At 44.6% G+C, this 18,362-nt stretch overlaps 1 protein-coding gene across 1 annotated transcript in view; it reads left to right on the forward strand.

The window, feature by feature from the left end:
- Positions 1-18,362, forward strand: part of LOC309559769 (complement factor B-like) — a 190,574-nt gene that overhangs the window by 44,841 nt on the left and 127,371 nt on the right. The window contains exons 4-6 of the mRNA XM_082263204.1: positions 2,271-2,444; positions 4,447-4,539; positions 7,067-7,200. Of these exons, the coding sequence (XP_082119330.1) occupies positions 2,271-2,444; positions 4,447-4,539; positions 7,067-7,200 (401 nt within the window). The remainder of the gene's footprint in view (positions 1-2,270; positions 2,445-4,446; positions 4,540-7,066; positions 7,201-18,362) is intronic.

Here is an 18,362-nt window from a genome sequence, read left to right on the forward strand (position 1 = left end):
CAAACACACACACACACACACATCATAGGTTGAACTGGATAGACTGATGTCTTTTTTCAACCTCACAAACTATGTAACTATGTAACTGCTTGGGGATTGGCTAAACTCCTCTAAGTATGAGGATAAACCCTCCTAAACTCCGCCCTCCAGTTTCCAGAAAGTTTTCAACCTTCCAGAATCAATGGAGGCACCAGAGTCCTGCCTGTATGAGTCATCCAGCCCTGAACTGCAGTAAACTTTTGACCCAGATTTAAAGACTAATTTTACCATGAGCCAAATATAAATTTGACTCACAGCTTGACTCACACTAGTAGCACACTTGAGGGTGCTACAGTATTAAAGTTTATGACGGCATATACCGTTTCAAGGAAAAGGTAATCTGATAAGCATAAGCACGGTCGACAAGGTTAACTGACCAAAAGAGAAAAAAGGACATTGCACAGGATTGTGACCTGGAATAAACATACCAACTGCTGCAAAAGTGACTGCAGAGCTCAATCTCAATCTTCACGGGTCATAGATGTAAATTAAGAAATTTGGAGTATAAGGATATAATTTATTGTCACTTTAACCTCCATCTAACATTAAAACTGACCCCTTACAATTTTATCTGACTCTAATGGGCCATACACACTATAAGATTTTCTGAAGAATTTTTCCTTTAGATTTACCTAAACACTTTCAATTTGTATGCAATCTGGCAGGCCCTTGCACTACATAGAAAAGGTAAATCTGAAGGAAAAAGTCTTCAGAAAATCTTATAGTGTGTATGGCCCTTTACACTTAAAGCTGGAGTTTAGTTAATTTGTTTTTTTTGGGGATACATCTTCAGTCACATAACTTACCTTTAATGAGGTGTATCCAATGTTCTGCTGATTGCTCTTTGCTATAGGATGGACCAGTAATGTCTGGTCCTCTTCACAACGCTGAACTTCCAGAATTAATCCTTAACTTTACCCTAATCTTAATCCTTGACCCAAAATCATTAGAGTGTATCTAAACCAAAAAATATAAAAATGTGTTATATTGCAGTTTACATGCGGTGGCTACGTTCTTTTTTATTTTTTTCAGGCTTTTAACCCCCCTGGCGGTAATCCCGAGCGTGACTCGGGGTGGACTTTTTAGTCCAGGATTGGTATCCCCGAGTCACGCTCGGGGTGGATGTGCAGAGAGCGCATCGGTGTTCTCTTACCTTCTCCTGGCGATCCAGCGATGATCTCTCATTGCTGTGACCGCCTGCCGAGAGTCCCGCCGCTCCTCCGTTGGTGTGATCACTTCCTAGTTCCGTTCCCTGCAGCAGCAATGCTGCATGGGAGCGGAACTGGGGAGGGAAATTAAAAAAAAAAAAAAAAAAACGTTGCACAAAACACAAACACATAACACATTTTATATATATATATATATGCATATATATATATATATATGCATATATATATATATATATATATACATGCATATATATATATATATGTGCACACACACACATATATATATATATGTGTATATATATATAAAATTATATTATTGATTCAATTATAATTCATGCGTTATATATTATATATATATATATATATATATATATATATATGTGTGTGTGTGTGTGTGTATATATATATATATATATATATATATATATACACACACATATGTATATATATATATAATATAATGCATGAATTATAATCTAATCAATAATATAATTTTATTATATATATTATATATTAAATAATAAAATTATATTATTGATTCGATTATTATTCATGCATTTGTGTTTCAAATTTATCACATCTGGGATGTCTACTAGACTCTTGTTTTGGTCAGGTTTAAGTCAGTAATTAATTACTAAGAATTGTAGGCCTATAATACATAACGCCAAATTTCCATGAAAACAATTGTACCGCTTTTGATATGTAATTCCTGCCATGATCATACCGCCAGGGAGGTTAATTTTTTAAAGCTAATCCTGCAAATACCACATTCCCCTCATGGCTGTACTAACCCCTCCACCATCAGTGGAGGGAGCCATAGTTGTCACATAGTTGTTCTTGCTGTCTTTTAGGCTCACAGAATGTAACAAGAACATGACATTATTGGCAGGATCAACAGGTATTTTTTGTACTTGCTGAAAAGGTTCTTATCCTGAATAAAGAAAACGAAATCAGCCACTGCATCTAAGGACTCATAAGCTGCATTATATTACCTTTTTTTGTTCTTGGGATAAACTATGCTTTAAATCTTTAAGTCTTTTCTTTATCTCTTCTCCTGTGTAGTTGGACACTGCCCTGATCCCGGAGTCCCGCCTGGAGCAAGTAAAGCTGGAACTTCATATGAAGTGAGTGACAAAGTTCGTTATTGGTGCCGAGCTGGGTTACATCTGATTGGATCTAAAGAAAGACAGTGTATGTGGAACAAGCAATGGTCCGGTGCTGAGCCATTCTGCAAGGGTAAGAGAAGATGTTTTATTGTGAACTAGAACTGGGGTGGTGTACTATATTGCCATTGTCTATTTCTTTTCACCTAGAGCACTGATTTTTAGCGGTGTTGGTGAGGTGCCTGGGCTCAACCCCACTAATGGCACCAATAGGCGGAACCTAATCCGGTACACTTTTTGGGAGGAACTCTACACACAAACACACAATATACGGAGCACTAATACATTCTGTATTGATCTTAAGCAGGCTTATTGGTGCAACTGACAGGCAAGTTGTCATCATGGCTATACAATGGTCCAGTGAATAAACAGTTCCAATGTTTGACAAGATGTGTTACCAAAGGAAAGCTTCAGTTACCAGGAGTGGTGTCCCTTTTCAGTAGTCTCCCGTACCAATCGCTGTTTAACTGTATAAAGTGACGAGGGAGCCTTCGCTGAGCTATCCCTGCTCAACTGGTACCTTTCTCTTTGCTGAGTGCTGTCCCTCACAAGTAGGTCCCTGTCTTTGACCAGCCACCAAAATGACATAGGTTGCCTATTTAAAAGGTTCCCCAACCAAAATGGCCACCAAAGTCTCTAGAGAGTTCTGTGCCCCATCGGACAACTTCTCTTTCCTAGGCAACTGACATAATCCCTTAAGAGACCCCCTTCTATGTAGTAATGGCACAAGGCCTCCTACAGGTGGAAAGACTACTCCTCAGTGGTCCCCCATGGGGAAATGACCATTGTTTCAGAGACAGAAAGTAATGGGAAATTCAAAATTTTAGAGTTGTAATCACAGCAGGAAGCGAGGTCAAATGTTGCAATGTCTTATGTGTAAAATAGGAACTCTAATTTTCTGTAGATTTTCTCTCATTTCCAGTTGCATCTCCAGGACAGGGAGCAAAGGAAAAATCTCAACAGTGAAACAAATAATTAGGGGTTCTTACTCCTCTTTATTTTATTCAAAACTAAATAAACACTTTGGCTATACATACGTATACTTTAAAGCAATATTAAAACCTTGTTTTTTTGTTTCTAAAATAACAAACGTGCTATACACACCTGATCTGTGCAGTTTATTTTGCACAGAGCAGCCTGGATCCTCCTCTTCTTGGGTCCCACGCCGACCCTCCTGGCTCCTTCCTCCTGCTGGGTTCCCCCACAGCAAGCAGCTTGCTATAGGGGGCACACAAGCAGGCATGCACCCGAGCTGTGGCTCTGTGTGTCTTTTCACACAGGTAGCTGTGGCTTGGCCCCACCCCCTCTGTCTCCTGGTTGTCTCACTGGTTGTGATTGACAGCAAAGGGAGCCTGTAGCTCCTGCAGCTGCCAAAAGCCAATAGGGAGTCCCCAGAGAGCCAAGGCTCTTGTTAACATCGCTGGGTCAAGAGGGGGCTTAGGAAAGTATCGGGGGGGCTGCGGCATACAAAAGGTTTTTTACCTTCATGTATAGAATGTATGAAGGTAAAAAACCTTGTGCCTTTACAACCACTTTTTGACACCCCTAGAGTTCACTTTTGAAAAAGAAATATCGTTTTAGGGTGTATCTTGGCTTGAGTAATTCATCCCAAATGGGAATGTTTTTAAGGCTCTTGCACAGGGCCGTACATTAGGGTGTACAGCCCTTCAGTAGAATACCCCTGTTGTTGTGGTGCCTGGTAGTCACAGCTGCAGTGTACTTTTAGCCATTACAGTATTCTCTGTGCACAGCTATATGAGTATAATCTGCATACTCTATACACCCATTACCCTACTATACGGCCACATGCAAACATCCTTAGATAGAAAATTTGTACTAAAAGAATATGTAAACCTAACATTTCCTATTCCTGATGTGTACCTGCTGTTCAATGTACTTGTATGATAAAGTATCCTATTCTCTTTGTATTGCTTCCTTTGTGTGAAATCCCTGGTGTTCCTGCCAGTCCCTAACTTACCTATGACCATCATGGCAAGATTTTACTTTTTAACTGGAAGATTAATTTTTAGGTAATTAATAACAAAGTGATTCAAGTCTCTTCCACTGTATTACAGATCGGTACATGTATGACACTCCAGAAAAGGTGGCAGAAAGTTTTTCCTACTCAATTGCTGAAATTATTGCTGAATCAAAACCAGCTAGGGAAGGTAAGATCCAAAAAGTGTAACCACGCTAGTGAAAATGTAAACAGTAAAAGCAGCAGCTTCCAGTGAGACAACACCAAAACCAAATAATAATAAAACAAGCTGCGCTAAGTGATAAAAAGTGGGGTGACCAATTAATAAATTGAACAAAAGGTATGTTCAAATATATCTATAAATTGATTTTATACAAGTAAATAAATAAATAGTGACAACGGTGATGAACCAAGATGTCCCAAATAACTACAGTGCTAGGAGATTGGAAAAAAGTACGCTAAATAATAATCATCAATAAATTAATAGGCAATAAATATAAATAAAAAAATCTAGCAAAAATTGATAGGCATCAGCAATGTCCAAAAGCAATAATTTAATAAAAATAATTAATGAATATGTGAATAAAAAGTCCAAAAGTCCCATTGAAGAGTATGACACAGGGTGTGATATTCAATAAACTGTGGAACAAATCCACTGCAAGTGCTCAATCCACCACCAACATCAGATCTGCTTACCAGAGGCCAATTAATATAGGGCTTGTAAACACCAAGGCAGAGGAAGCAGCAGAGTTCCAATAGACCAAAGGAAAACCTGGGGAGATGTCCACGGCTGTGAATATATACACCATAGGTGTCACCTAAGTGACAACACTTGTCCCAATCTCACGGTCCACGGATACGTTTAGCAGCCATCATGGAATAAAAACCATTGGGAACTCCATAATGTAAAACCGTCTAAGTAAACTTAATTATAAAAAGAGAGACACTTACAATAATGCTGAGTGTGAGCGCTAAAAAACCAAAGCCGCCGGCTGGCTGGAAAATCACGTTTCGTCACAGCTGACGTCTTCCTGTTAGATTTTTTATTTATATTTATTGCCTATTAATTTATTGATGATTATTATTTAGCATACTTTTTTCCAATCTCCTAGCACTGTAGTTATTTGGGACATATTGGTTCATCTCCGCTGTCACTATTTATGTATTTATTTGTATAAAATCAATTTATAGATATATTTGAACATACATTTTGATCAATTTATTAATTGGTCACCCCATTTTTGATCACTTAGCGCAGCTTGTTTTATTATTATAGGGAAGGTAAGATACTGTATCTAAGTAAACTTAATTATAAAAAGAGAGACACTTACAATAATGCTGAGTGCGAGCGCTAAAAAACCAAAGCCGCCGGCCGGCTGGAAAATCACGTTTCGTCACAGCTGACGTCTTCCTGTTAGATTTTTTATTTATATTTATTGCCTATTAATTTATTGATGATTATTATTTAGCGTACTTTTTTCCAATGTCCTAGCACTGTAGTTATTTGGGACATATTGGTTCATCTCCGCTGTCACTATTTATGTATTTATTTGTATAAAATCAATTTATAGATATATTTAAACATACATTTTGATCAATTTATTAATTGGTCACCCCATTTTTGATCACTTAGCGCAGCTTGTTTTATTATTATAGGGAAGGTAAGATACTGTATCTAAAATCCCAGCAGATCAAAGAAAAGGCTTACTTGATTAGGGTCGCCATTTAGTAACATGGAAGGATTTCCACCTTCTATGGCCTTTGTAAACAACATTGAAGGGCTTGGCAAACTGAATATGCCAGTTTCCCACTAAGACTTGTGAATTCATGACTTATGTTTTTAAGATCCTGGTTTCCCAAACCAATACTAAAGGTGGCAGCACAGTCATTAGCTAAAGATACACATCCTATGCTATATACAGTTTCTAATCTTATTCATTGTTTTGACTGAACGAATATCCAATTCCTTGAGAGATATAATTTTATCTTATGTTGGCACATCTTGTTTTATTCATTTGCAACATTGTTACATTCTCTCACTCATTTTGATTTGGGGCCCATTTACACCATGAATAGCACAGGAATGCTCTGTGAATTTCTGTGCGATTCACATGCCATCCGGGTGCATTGCGATTTCAGACAATTCATTTGAATAGGCTGAAATCGCACAGGACCGAAGCAAATGTAGTGCACACACTACTTTACAAAGCGCAGAGCAACTGGATTGCATGGTACAGAAGTGTCATGTGATCCAGTGCAGGCAAACACACTGCATTTGCAACCTGCATCTGGGGTGTCATTTGCATTGCACTGACACCCACTGCGAATTGCAAGGGCAGTGCGTTTTGAACACGGTGCAGGAAACATGCACTAAATGCGGGTTTCTTGCACCACAGACTCTCTAAGCTCTCTGATGGCTATTTAGATTACTATTTAGTAATTGTGCCTCTCTTGGCCACAGCCCACTGGTTTATTGTGAGCAGCATGGTGAAAATGTATTTCTTGGCAAACTGAAGCCTGACCATAGCAATAGTCATAAGATTCTCTCTAAAGGGCCATCTTGACTAGAAAAAATGTCCAAAACTGTTGGCAACTGTGAACACATCTGCAGTGTACATGGGCACAGCTGGACGCAATCTGATGCAAGTGACTAGCAAACTATCTACTTTATGTTCCTACCTCCTACAATTGTTGACCATTTCCCTTTTAATCACCAGACAGAGAAAGCCGCAAGCTGACAATACGTAAAGAAGATCCTCTAAATATCTTCATCGTCATTGACACATCAAGAAGCGTAGGTTCTAAAAATTTTAAGACAGCAAAGGAAATCAGTGAAGTCTTCATAGAAAAAGTAAGAAATCTCTCTCTGAGAAATCTATCTCTGAGAACACACTAGAATATTAAACTATGGTTAGCTTGGGGCGATTACTCACAAAGCACTCTGACACCTAGAACAAGTATGCAACTAGTGAAGTCAACAGGGAGTCAAAAAAGTCAAAACTTCTGAAAACTTGTTCCAGGTCAATGGTTTAAAGCAGTGGTCCTCAACCCTGGCCTACAGGGCCCACTAACAGGCCAGATTTGCAAGATAACTGAAATACATCCCAGGTGATATCATTTGCTGCTCAGTGATTGCAGTACTCTAGTCTGCATCTCCCCAAGGGAATACTTAAAATCTGGCCTGTTAGTGGGCCCTGTAGGCCAGGGTTGAGGACCAATAGTTTAAAGCACCACTGGTTCAACATGACAACCGGGCAACTAATATTTTGAGAGAGGTCAGCTACTGAATGCCAAGAAGACTGGTAGTTTCTACAGTATGTTAACTTTTAGTGGCAAGAGACTGGTTTTGGTAGTTTTCGGGGCAGCTCCCAGCACAAAGATCTGTGACCTACCCTAGGCCCCCTTTACACTTTGCCTCCTTGTAACCCTAACACTAAAGGTCTGTGTCAATGGGCTTGTGACGGGCCCCCCTACTCCTGAGGAGTATGTCCGCAGTATGAGCTCCCTTTCCAGGACAAAACCCGACCCTGCAGCCCACCCAATCACTAGTCAGGACTCAGTGTAGGGTAGATAAAAGCATATGACTTTTATTGAAGAACAGACAGACGTATATTTACCACTGGGGACAATCCCCCTCCTTGTTTGCATAGAGACACAGGGAGGGGTAAACTGTACATCCAATAACATGAGGCACAGGTACATTCAAACATTTCAACAAATCTTATAAACAAAAACTGGGCACGCAGCCAACTTTGTCAGTGGGAAGAACACTTGAGGAAACGTTCCCCTTTCTTACTCTACCTCTGGTCTTCATGCTAAGAACATGTGTAGCACTTTCCCCTTAGGGCTTGCTGTGTAATGACTTCTTGGGCCTCCCTCTGGTTACCTTGCAGACAGTCACTGGGGGATTTTTCACATATCCATCCTTACTCCCGTTTGCTCATTACTGAATAAACAGTCCAGAGTATTTGGTTTTGTATTTATTGTATTTATTGTGGAACTTGGATGGGAGAAGGGAATAGTGCTGTAGCACTGTCCCCATAGGGCTTGCTGTATGATGACTTGTTGGGCATCCTCTGGTTACCAGCACACAGTCAATTAGGGTACAATTCACACATCCCTCCTTACTTCTGATGGCTCGTCACTCAAACAGTCCAGGGTTATTAGTTTTTAGTGTTTATTTTTGAACTTGGATGGGAGAAGGAAATAGTGGGATACTCCAACTGTAACTATTAAGGACAACTCTCACTTGGCCTCACCAGGTTGCTTTTGGAAGCAGCTGCACTGCTTAACCCATACTGCCTCATGTACAGAAAATGTTAAGTCTCCTTGCTCTTTTCTCTCCAGCAATAGACTTGGTGAATTACCTTTTTCTTCAGGACACTCACTAGCATCCGCTTTACTGACACCTGTCCACTAAATCTTCTAGCTGCAGGGGTGCCCTCCCTTCAGGTCAGGCCCCTTGACACAGATTTGTACTCACTGTACTGCAGAATCAGATCCTCCAGTGTCTCCCTTTTCAGTCAGCTTCACAGGACCTCTGGGTTCAGTTCCTCTCTAGCACTCCTTAGGCCCTCCGGTCAACCACCTCTACAGAGGAGGAGGCAGCCACCCCCTCGATCAGGGACTCCGCTATTCAGAGGGAAAGACCCCGAGCACATGTGCTCCTTGCATTTATACAGTATTCCACCATGCAACAAGGCACTTTCCTGCAGACAGAATGCGTTTCACCTGAGCACATTGAGCAGACCTCACTAACAGATCCTGCTCTCTGGTAGGCAAAGAACAATATAGATTTACCTGCAATCCCTCTGGTAAGCAAACAGGATTCAAAACTATACTCTCTCTAGCACCTACCTAGGAGGGTGCTGCAGTGGAGTACTCCAACTGAACTATTCACAGTAGATAAGGACAACTCCTACTTGGCTTTACCAGATTATTTGTTAAAGCAGACACACTGCTTTAACCATACTGTCAATTGTATGGAATGACTAAGTCTTCTTGCTCTCTCTTTAGCAGCAGGCTTGATGTAACTACTTTATCTTCAGGACAATCTCTAGCATCCCCTTGACTGACACTAGTGTTGAGCGAACACGGACTGTATTATTCGTGTTCGTACCGAATAATTGGATTTTTTTTTACACGGACACGGACACTTTACTGTATATTCGGGTAAAAATCCGTGTTCGGTCGTTTTATTTCCGGGTTTTGCATGCTTTGGCGCGCTTTTCATGGCGGGCTTTCAACAGCCAATCAACAAGCGTTTAACTGGTGTGCCTAAGCCATCCCAGCCATGCCTGCAAATGTATCAGTAGCTGTGATTGGCCGTCTGAAGCATTTGACCAAGTCTTTATAAGTTCGAGGCAGCGCCGCTACGGCGTTATTCTGCTGCTTAGATCAGGGAGAGAGCACACATCAACGTGCTGGCTGCTGATTAGGGACAGACAGGCAGGAAAAAACCATTTGTGTCCGGATAGAATTGAGGGACAGGTCGGAGTGTTTTAGGCAGGGCGAGTTGTAGGCATTTTAGGGATAGAGTCTGCTGAATTTTAGGGAAAGTGTGTTCTACAAACTACAATCGATATTGCTGTGTGGGGTGGGGTCTGCACTTAGTCCTGATCTACGATCTCTTCTCAATCCTGTTAGGGATAGAGTCTGCTGAATTTTAGGGAAAGTGTGTTCTACAAACTACAATCGATATTGCTGTGTGGTGTGGGATAGGAGATAGGCAGGTGTCAGTGATCCACATCCATTTTGCTCTGTGTGGGCTGCAGTGAACACAATCTTTTTGGGGTGCAGTGAACACAATCTTGGTGCAGTGAACACAATCTTTTTGGGGTGCAGTGAACGAAATCCTTTTGGGGTGCAGTGAACACAATCTTTGTGGGGTGCAGTGAACACAATCTTTTTGGGGTGCAGTGAACAAAATCCTTTTAGGGTGCAGTGAACACAATCTTTGTGGGGTGCAGTGAACACAATCTTTTTGGGGTGCAGTGAACAAAATCCTTTTGGGGTGCAGTGAACACAATCTTTGTGGGGTGCAGTGAACACAATCTTTTTGGGGTGCAGTAAACAAAATCCTTTTGGGGTGCAGTGAACACAATCTTTGTGGGGTACAGTGAACACAATCTTTGTGGGGTGCAGTGAACAAAATCCTTTTGGGGTGCAGTGAACACAATCTTTGTGGGGTGCAGTGAACAATCTTTGTGGGGTACAGTGAACACAATCTTTGTGGGGTGCAGTGAACAAAATCCTTGTGGGGTGCAGTGAACACAATCTTTGTGGGGTGCAGTGAACACAATCTTTTTGGGGTGCAGTGAACAAAATCCTTTTGGGGTGCAGTGAACACAATCTTTGTGGGGTGCAGTGAACAATGTTTGTGGGGTACAGTGAACACAATCTTTGTGGGGTGCAGTGAACACAATCTTTGTGGGGTGCAGTGAACAAAATCCTTTTGGGGTGCAGTGAACACAATCTTTGTGGGGTGCAGTGAACAAAATCCTTTTGGGGTGCAGTGAACACAATCTTTGTGGGGTGCAGTGAACACAATCTTTGTGGGGTGCAGTGAACAAAATCATTTTGGGGTGCAGTGAACACAATCTTTGTGGGGTGCAGTTAACAAAATCCTTTTGGGGTGCAGTGAACACAATCTTTGTGGGGTACAGTGAACACAATCTTTGTGGGGTGCAGTGAACAAAATCATTTTGGGGTGCAGTGAACAAAATCCTTTTGGGGTGCAGTGAACACAATCTTTGTGGGGTACAGTGAACACAATCTTTGTGGGGTGCAGTGAACACAATCTTTGTGGGGTGCAGTGAACAAAATCCTTTTGGGGTGCAGTGAACACAGTCTTTGTGGGGTGCAGTGAACACAATGTTTTTGGGGTGCAGTGAACAAAATCCTTTTGGGGTGCAGTGAACACAATCTCTGTGGGGTGCAGTGAACAATCTTTGTGGGGTACAGTGAACACAATCTTTGTGGGGTGCAGTGAACACAATCTTTGTGGGGTGCAGTGAACAAAATCCTTTTGGGGTGCAGTGAACACAATCTTTGTGGGGTGCAGTGAACACAATCTTTTTGGGGTGCAGTGAACAAAATCCTTTTGGGGTGCAGTGAACACAATCTTTGTGGGGTGCAGTGAACACAATCTTTTTGGGGTGCAGTGAACACAATCTTTGTGGGGTGCAGTGAACAATCTTTGTGGGGTACAGTGAACACAATCTTTGTGGGGTGCAGTGAACATAATCCTTTTAGGGTGCAGTGAACACAATCTTTGTGGGGTGCAGTGAACAAAATCATTTTGGGGTGCAGTGAACACAATCTTTGTGGGGTGCAGTGAACACAATCTTTGTGGGGTACAGTGAACACAATCTTTTTGGGGTGCAGTGAACAAAATCCTTTTGGGGTGCAGTGAACACAATCTTTGTGGGGTACAGTGAACACAATCTCATACTTCTGAACATTTGAGGGTGCTGCCTGTTCCATACTCCTCCTACTCCTCATCCATCCTTTTAGGGGTAGAAACAATAGTAATCGGGGCCTAGTGTGGTTGTGTACGTGTGAGATACATACACTTTTTTTTTTATCATATTTTCTATTCCGCTATTTAATTAAAACCTTTGGGTATAAACAATTATATTGCGTGATAGTCTGTGTCAGTACGTGTGAGATCCACCTTTCCAAGTTTTTGGGGTTCATCTCATACTTCTGAAGATTTGAGGGTGCTGCCTGTTCCATACTCCTCCTACTCCTCATCCATCCTTTTAGGGGTAGAAACAATAGTAATTGGGGCCTAGTGTGGTGGTGTACGTGTGAGATACATACACTTTTTTTGATCATATTTCCTATTCCGCTATTCAATAAAAACCTTTGGGGAACAATTAAATTGCGGGATAGTCTGTGTCGGTACGTGTGAGATTCACCTTTCCAAGTTTTTGAGGTTCATCTCATACTTCTGAAGATTTGAGGGTGCTGCCTGTTCCATACTCCTCCTACTCCTCATCCATCCTTTTAGGGGTACAAACAATAGTAATTGGGGCCTAGTGTGGTGGTGTACGTGTGAGATACATACACTTTTTTTGATCATATTTCCTATTCCGCTATTCAATAAAAACCTTTGGGGATCAATTAAATTGCGGGATAGTCTGGGTCGGTGTGTCGGTGTAAATAGTAATTGGGGCCTAGTGTGGTGGTGTACGTGTGAGATACATACACTTTTTTTGATCATATTTCCTATTCCGCTATTCAATAAAAACCTTTGGGGATCAATTAAATTGCAGGATAGTCTGTGTCGGTACATGTGAGATCCACCTTTCCAAGTTTTTGGGGTTCATCTCATACTTCTGAAGATTTGAGGGTGCTGCCTGTTCCATACTCCTCCTACTCTTTATCCATCCTTTTAGGGGTACAAACAATAGTAATTGGGGCCTAGTGTGGTTGTGTACGTGTGAGATACATACACTTTTTTTTTTATCATATTTTCTATTCCGCTATTTAATTAAAACCTTTGGGTATAAACAATTAAATTGCGTGATAGTCTGTGTCGGTACGTGTGAGATACACCTTTCCAATTTTTGGGGCGCATCTCATACTGCCGAGGTTTTGAGGGTGCTTCAGTCTGCCTCCTGCCTGCTCCTCCTACTCCTCTTCCTCATCCTGCCTTTAGGGTACAAAAAATTGTAATCGGCGGGGCCTAGTCTGTGTTTGTACGTGTGAGATACACCGTATTATAAAATTTTTCCTATTCCGCTATTCAATATACACCCTTTTGGAGTGTAAAAAATTAAATTACGGCATAGTCTGTATCGGTACGTGTGAGATACACCTTTTAAATTAGTTTGGCGCATCTCTTTCCCCCGCCAAGGATTGCAGGGCGCTTCAGTTTGCCTCCTGTTCCCAACTCCTCCTACTCCTCTTCCTCATCCTCCCTTTATGGTAGAAAAAAATTTAATCGGGCCTAGTCTGTGTTTGTACGTGTGAGATACACAGTTTTTTATCCTATTCCGCTATTCAACATACACCCTTTTGGTGTAAAAAACATTAAATTGCGGCATAGTTTGCATATTTGACTGTGAGATACACCCGTGCGATACTGTTGTTTTGTTCCGCTATTCAATAAACACCTTTCTAGGGCAAGATCTTAAATTACAGAAATATGAGGAGACCATCAAATAAGGGCCGTGGCCTGGGTCGTGGTGCTGCTGGTAGAGCTCCTGTTGCAAGGAGAGGACGTGGTCGATCTGTGCCAGCTACACGCACAAGTGAAACACCTTCCTCAAGTGTGAGTATGCGACAGAACCTGTATCAGTATTTGGTAGGGCATCATACGCCTCTTGAAGTGATGAGGCCAGAACACAGAGAGGCGATAGTAGATTGGTTTGCTGCTGACAGTGCCTCCAGTTCCTTCACATTGTCTCCCACCCAGTCTACTGCAGAAAGGTCAGAGTTGGCACCTGCAGCCAATGTCCAACCGTCTTTCACCTCACCCCCTTGCAAATCAGGCAAGCAGTCTGATCCCCAAGCCATACAGCAGTCTCTTATTCTTTTTGAGGACTCTGTCAGCAGGGTTTCCCAGGGCCATCCACCTAGTCCTGCCCCAGAAGTGGAAGAGATTGAGTGCAGCGATGCCCAACCACTTATTTCTCAAGATGAGTACATGGAAGGACCATCACAGCACGTCTCCGATGATGACGAAACGCAGGTGCAAACTGCTGCGGCGTTCAGCATTGTGGAGACCGACAAGGAGGGCAGGGGTGAAGACTGGGTGGAAGATGATGTGGAGGACGATGAGGTCCTCGACCCCACATGGAATGAACGTCATGCAGGTGACCTGAGTGGTTTGGAGGAAGAGGCGGTGGTCGCACAGAGCCACCAGCACAGCAGAAGAGGGAGCAGGGTGCAGAAGCGGAGCGGCCGTGCCCTAGACACTACGCCTGCTACTGCCCAATGCAGCAAGGGAACGAGCGCACCAAAGTCAATTCAAAAGAGTTCTCTAGCGTGGAAGTTCTTTAGAAAATGTGCTGATGACAGTACACGAGTGGTTTGCAGCCTGTGCAATCAGAGCCTGAAGCGAGGCATAAACCTTCTCAACCTGAGCACAACCTGCATGATCAGGCATCTAAGTGTAAAGCACGAGCTGCAGTGGAGTAGACACCTTCAAAACCAAGAAACGTCTCTGGCTCATCCTGCTTCCTCTTCTGCTGCAGTCTCGGCCGCTCCAGTCACATCTGTAGTGATACCGGCACCTGCCACCCCGCAAACAGACGATCTGTCAGCAACACCACCACCTGGGTCACCAACAACCATCTCCACAATGTCCCGTGGAAGCGTTCAGCTTTCCATCTCCCAAACACTTGAGAGGAAGAGGAAGTACCCCCCTACCCACCCGCGATCCCTGGCCCTGAATGCCAGCATTTCACAATTATTGGCCTTTGAAATGCTGTCATTCCGTCTGGTGGAGACGCACAGTTTTAAAAAGCTTATGTCGGTGGCTGTCCCACAGTACGTCGTGCCCAGCCGCCACTACTTTTCCAGGCAAGCCATCCCTTCCCTGCACAACCAAGTGGGGGAAAAAATCAGGTGTGCACTGCGCAACGCCATCTGTGCCAAGGTCCACCTAACTACCGATACGTGGACCAGTAAGCACGATCAGGGGCGTTATATCTCCCTAACGGCACACTGGGTAAATGCAGTGGCGGATGGGCCTGAGGCGGATAGCAATTTGGCGCACGTCCTTCCACCACCGAGGATTGCAGGGCGCTTCAGTTTGCCTCCTGTTCCTAACTCATCCTACTCCGCTACCTCATCCTCCTCATCCGGACAGCGTAACACCTTCACCACCAACTTCAGCACGGCCAGGGGTAAACGACAGCAGGCAGTTTTACAACTTGCCTGTTTGGGGGACAAACCACACACCGCGCAGGAGTTGTGGAGGAGCATGGAACAGCAGACAAATGAGTGGTTGCTGCCAGCGAGCCTCAAGCCCGGCCTGGTGGTGTGCGATAACGGGCGAAATCTCATAGCAGCTCTGGGCCTAGCCGGTTTGACGCACATCCCTTGCCTGGCGCATGTGCTGAATTTGGTGGTGCAGAGGTTCCTTAAAATCTACCCCGATATGTACGAGCTGCTGCAGAAAGTGCGGGCCGTCTGTGCGCACTTTCGGCGTTCTCACCCTGCTGCTGCTCGCCTGGCAGCGCTGCAGCGTAACTTCGGCCTTCCCGCTCACCGCCTCATATGTGACGTGCCCACAAGGTGGAACTCCACCTTGCACATGCTGCAAAGACTGTGCGAGCAGCAGCAGGCCATAGTGGAGTTTCAGCTGCAGCACGCACGCGTGAGTTGCTCTGCGGAACAGCACCACTTCACCACCAATAACTGGGCCTCCATGCGAGACCTGTGTGCCTTGTTGCGCTGTTTTGAGTACTCCACCAACATGGCCAGTGGCGATGACGCCGTTCTCAGCTTAACTATCCCACTTCTATGCCTCCTTGAAAAAACAATTCGGGCGATGATGGAAGAGGATGTGGCACAGGATGAGGAGGAGGAGGAGGAGGAGGATGAAGAGGTAACATTTCCAAGGCTTTCAGGGCAGTCATTCGCAAGGGGCTCCGAGGGTGGGTTCCTGCACACACAAACGCCAGGGACACAATTGTCCAGCAGGGGCACAGTTCTGGAGGATGAGGAGGAGGAGGAGCTGGAGGAGGAGATGGAACCATGTTCACAGCAGGGTGGCACCCAGGCCAGCTCATGGCCATCACTGGTGCGTGGCTGGGGGGATACAGAGGACACGGACGATACACCTCCCACAGAGGACAGCCTTTCGTTGCCTCTGGGCAGCCTGGCACACATGAGCGATTACATGCTGCAGTGTCTCCACAACGACCGCCAAGTTGCCCACATTCTAACTTGTGCTGATTATTGGGTGGCCACGCTGCTGGATCCCCGTTACAAGGACAACGTACCGTCCTTAATTCACTCACTGGAGCGCGATCGCAAGATGCGCGAGTACAAGCGCACGCTGGTAGACGCGATGCTGCTGGCATTCCCATCTGACAGCGGGCCACAGTGGAAGCACAAGGCAGAGGAGGAGGAGGAGGAGGTCGTCAATGCAACCAGGGCACCGCCAGCACCTCAGAAGGCAGGGTTAGCATGGCCGAAATGTGGAAAAGCTTTGTCAGCACGCCACAACAAACAGCAGCACCAGCAGCTCAGATGAAACGTCTTAGCAGGAGGCAGCATTTTACCAACATGGTGGAGCAGTATGTGTGCACACGCCTACATGTAGTGAATGACGGGTCTGCCCCCTTCAACTTCTGGGTCTCCAAATTGGGCACATGGCCTGAGCTTGCCCTTTACGCCTTGGAGGTGCTGGCGTGCCCTGCAGCCAGTGTATTATCTGAACGGGTATTTAGCACGGCTGGGGGCGTTATAACAGACAAGCACAGCCGCCTGTCCAGAGACAATGTGGACAAGCTCACGTTCATTAAAATGAACCAGGCATGGATCCCACGGGACTTTTCCGTACCTTGTGCAGAATAGCAATGGATACCGACCTTACCCACCCATTGTTCCATTTTTGCTCTTTCTCACTCTTTTGGGGTGTACCCTCATTTAAAATTTGTGAAAAGAAGCAGTGTTGGCTACCTCGTCCTCCTCCTCAGGGCCAGATTAACGTAGGGGCTATTGGAGCTGCAGCTCCAGGCCCCTACCTTTTATATAGGCCCCGGGTTGGCCATATTCACTGTTACCGCTCTTCTGTCACTTGTAAACACAGAAGTCTGGCTTCTATGCTTGCTTCCCCAGGCAGCACCCTCAGAACCTCCCCACACAGCGCGAAGGCCGGACAAGGAGGCACGCATGGCTGCACCCTTCCTCCTCTTGGTGCATGCCAAGGCACGGCCCTTAAGGCCCTTCAAAATCCTCAGCACCAAGCCCATGATGCTCTTAATCCGGCCCTGGTCCTCCTCCACCGCCGCTTCCACCTACACCGCCCATAGGTGTGCGCAGCCTATTGCATTAAGGTGTGCACCCCAAAGTTGAAATACACATGCATGTGTTTGCCTACATGTACATGGCCCCGATACATTACTCTCCCTGCTGGCAAAGAGAAATAGAGCAGAGCAGGTCCGAGGGAGATCTTTCCCATCTCCTCACTGGCAAACAGAGTGATAATGCTATGTGCCCTAGGTGATTAGGGTGTGCCCAGGCACACCCGGCACACCCTGTGCGCACGCCTATGACACCGCCACATCCACCACCACCTCAACCTCCCTCCTACTCCATATGGGCCTCGTCCTTCAGAGATGAAGAACATTGTTTTATTTTTCTGTTTTTTTTTGTTGTTTTAAGTTATTTCCCTATCCACATTTGTTTGCAGAGCACTTGCCATGCTCTTAATTACGTTTTGCTGCCATTTGCAGCACTCTAGCCCTTTCCTTTGGTGTTTTACAGCCATTTTAGTGCCTGAAAGTTTGGGTCCCCATTGACTTCAATGGGGTTCGGTGTCCGGGAAAAGTTCGGTAAAAGTCCGGGACACGGACCCGGACTTTTTTTTAAAGTTCGGCCGAACCCGTCGAACACGGACATCTAGGTGTCCGCTCAACCCTAACTGACACCCATCCACTGACTCTTCCACTTAAGGGAGGGCCCTCACAGGACAGGCCCCCTGACCAAGATCTGTAGGCAGAATCAGATCCTTTCCAGTGTCTCTCTTCCAGTCAGGTCTGCAGGACATCTGGGTTCAGCTCCTATCTGACTTCCAGGCCCTCAGGTCAACTACCCAAGGCCACATGGCAGCTTCTTCAGAGGAGGGGTAGCCGCTCCCTCCCTCCAGGACCCTGTTCTCCAGACGAAGACCCCAACCACATGTGCACTTGGCATTTATACAGTTACCCAGCATGCAATGAGACACTTTCTTCTGCCAATCACCAGGGCTTTAACAATTCCTGTGCCCTCATTTGGACCAGTGTAAAACATTCACAAAAGCCAATCTGCACCTGAGCATCATGAGCAGAC

The sequence above is a fragment of the Pelophylax lessonae genome, assembly GCF_965119305.1.
Source record: "Pelophylax lessonae genome assembly, chromosome: 7".
NCBI lineage: Eukaryota > Metazoa > Chordata > Amphibia > Anura > Ranidae > Pelophylax > Pelophylax lessonae.